The 2202-nt window shown below is 68.2% G+C and overlaps 1 protein-coding gene across 1 annotated transcript in view; it reads right to left on the bottom strand.

The window, feature by feature from the left end:
- Positions 1-1853, bottom strand: part of Akap17a (A-kinase anchoring protein 17A) — a 19793-nt gene extending 17940 nt beyond the window's left edge. The window contains exons 1-3 of the mRNA XM_048784637.1: positions 1831-1853; positions 428-1205; positions 145-293 (exon numbers count right to left, since the gene is read on the bottom strand). Coding sequence (XP_048640594.1) covers positions 145-293; positions 428-1189 — 911 coding nt within the window. The 5' untranslated portion in view covers positions 1190-1205; positions 1831-1853. The remainder of the gene's footprint in view (positions 1-144; positions 294-427; positions 1206-1830) is intronic.
- Between the last annotated feature and the right edge of the window lie 349 nt (positions 1854-2202).

Below are 2202 nucleotides of genomic sequence, written 5' to 3'. Positions count from 1 at the left end.
TGCTCACGCACAGCCACCGCGCACGCAGGCCTCCAAAGGCACGCACAGGACACGCGAGCACGCACAGGACACGCGAGCACGCACAGGTGGCGGCACGGCGCGCACGCTCGGGCATGCGCACGCACGGGGCACGGCACGCAGTACCTCTCCTCGGCGCGCTGCCGCTCCTCCGCCTCCTTCTCGCGGCGCTTCTGCGCCTCGCGCTGCCGCTCCAGCTCCTGCAGCTTCTGCCGCTCCAGCTGCCGCTTCTTGATGGAGGCGTCGCTCAGGTGCTTGGTGGAGTCGAAGGACACCTTGAGGCAGGACACGGGCCGTGGCGGTCTCCGCAGGCACCTGCGGCCCTGGGGACCAGCCGAGCGACCTGGGCCCTGGCCCCGGGGCCACCCGCGGGAGCCCCGCCCACCCGGCCACCGCGGGAGCCGCCCACCTTGATGCTGCAGGCCACGGCCTTGCCGTCGTCGCCCTTGAACATGAGCTTCATGCCGCGCAACGCGCTCATGGCCTGGATGAAGCCCACGTACTCGCGGTACTGCACGTAGGCCTCGAAGTTGAGGTGGCCCCCGAAGCTGAAGGTGTGGAAGTTCCGGCCCGTCATCTCCTCCCGGTAGGGGTCCAGCATGGGGATGTCCACGTTGCGGATCTCCCCGAACTTCTCGAACACCTGCACCAGCACCTCCTCGCTGGGCTTCTCCGAGCCCGACTCCTTCTGCGCGAACCACTTGCAGGGCAGCCCCTCCAGGTGGATGGTGTCCGGCCGCTCCCCGGGCAGCGTCTCGTTCATGTCCTTGGCGTCGCGGAAAAAGGAGTCCCAGTCGTGGCGCGTGGGGAAGTCGATCTTGAACTCGGCGGCGCGCACCTTGAGGATGTCCGAGAAGCCGCTGAGCTTGATGGTCTTGCCGTCCAGGCAGGCCAGGAAGGACCGCACCAGGCTGCGGTTCTCCACCTCGCCCTCGAAGCGGATGAAGTCCATGGTGCTCTTGGAGATGCGCAGCGTCGAGAACTGGTGGTGCTGCACCATGCCCTTGAGCCGCTCCATCACCTCCCAGTTGGAGATGGACTTGCCCGGCTGCTTCAGCTGCGGCAGGGCCACGCTGATGGTCATCTTGGTGATGGGCTTCAGGTACAGGCCGTAGGAGGGGCACAGCTCCACGGCCTCAGACGTGTCATGCACGATGGTAGCCGCGGCCATAGCCGGGACCTTGGGCCTGAAACACAGAGCGCAGGTCAGGGCCAGGCCGGGGCCAAGGGGACCCAGCGCCCAATTCAGAACTGGAGCCCAGGGAGCAGAGACCGCGGCCCTCCCTGGTCAGGGGCCTTCCTCTGCGGAGAACGACTTGCGTATTTACTTAGTCCCCGAGAGTGGGACCCGAAGGGGAAGACACTGGCCGACAGAGGTCCTCCAGGGAAAGCGAGGGCCCACGGCCTCCAGGACTGGACACCTGCCCCAGCACCCCAGCTCCCCAGGATGAACATGACCAGTCCCCCAGTCCCGGGCGCAGCAGGTAGGGGCAAGCCGGACAGGCCGACTCCACAGGAAGCTGCAGAGGACACCAGGGGAAGGAAGGGGCAGAGAGCCCTGGGCTCCCGCCACTGGGAAGGAGGTGGCCCTGTTGTGGCCCTGTATGTGGTTTGATGACAGAGAAGTCACAGGAAAACACCCGGAACACCGACCCTGAGGGCTCACCGTGGGCCGGCCAGCACCAGAGACCACAGGGCCTCTCCCGAGCCCCGACCGGGACCTGGAACCTGGCCGGCGCCTCCCAACCACCCTGCCCCGCTCTGCCGGTCAGCTGCAACTGCTGCAGGTGGACGGCCACCCACCACCTTCACCTGCCAGCTCCCCACCAGGCCCTGAGGCACGGACACGGCCTGCCCTCCACCGCCTGCGGCCAAGATGCAGGGTCCCAGGGCAGGGGACACCACCTGCGCCAGGAGGAGGGCCTGTGTGGGTGTCTGGACAGAAGCCTGCGACCCTCCCGCAGGACTGCAGGGCGGCACCAGGCGACTAACCCGGAGCCAGGGCAGCTCTGCCACCTGCCAGTACCCCGCCCCCGGCCTCCCTGTGACGACCACTCTTCTGTCGAGCCGCCCGCGACCTCGGTGGTCCCTAGAGCCCCTCCCTCCCAGGGCCCCAGCCCCGCAGGGGACCCAGTACAGCTGGACACCGCAGACCTCCGCACCCCGTGGCCCCCACGTCCCCAG

The sequence above is a fragment of the Marmota marmota genome, unplaced genomic scaffold (genome assembly GCF_001458135.2).
Source record: "Marmota marmota marmota unplaced genomic scaffold, marMar, whole genome shotgun sequence".
In the NCBI taxonomy this organism is placed as follows: domain Eukaryota; kingdom Metazoa; phylum Chordata; class Mammalia; order Rodentia; family Sciuridae; genus Marmota; species Marmota marmota.
Note: the sequence above shows the minus strand (reverse complement) of the source record. Positions and strands in the feature narration are given on the sequence as shown.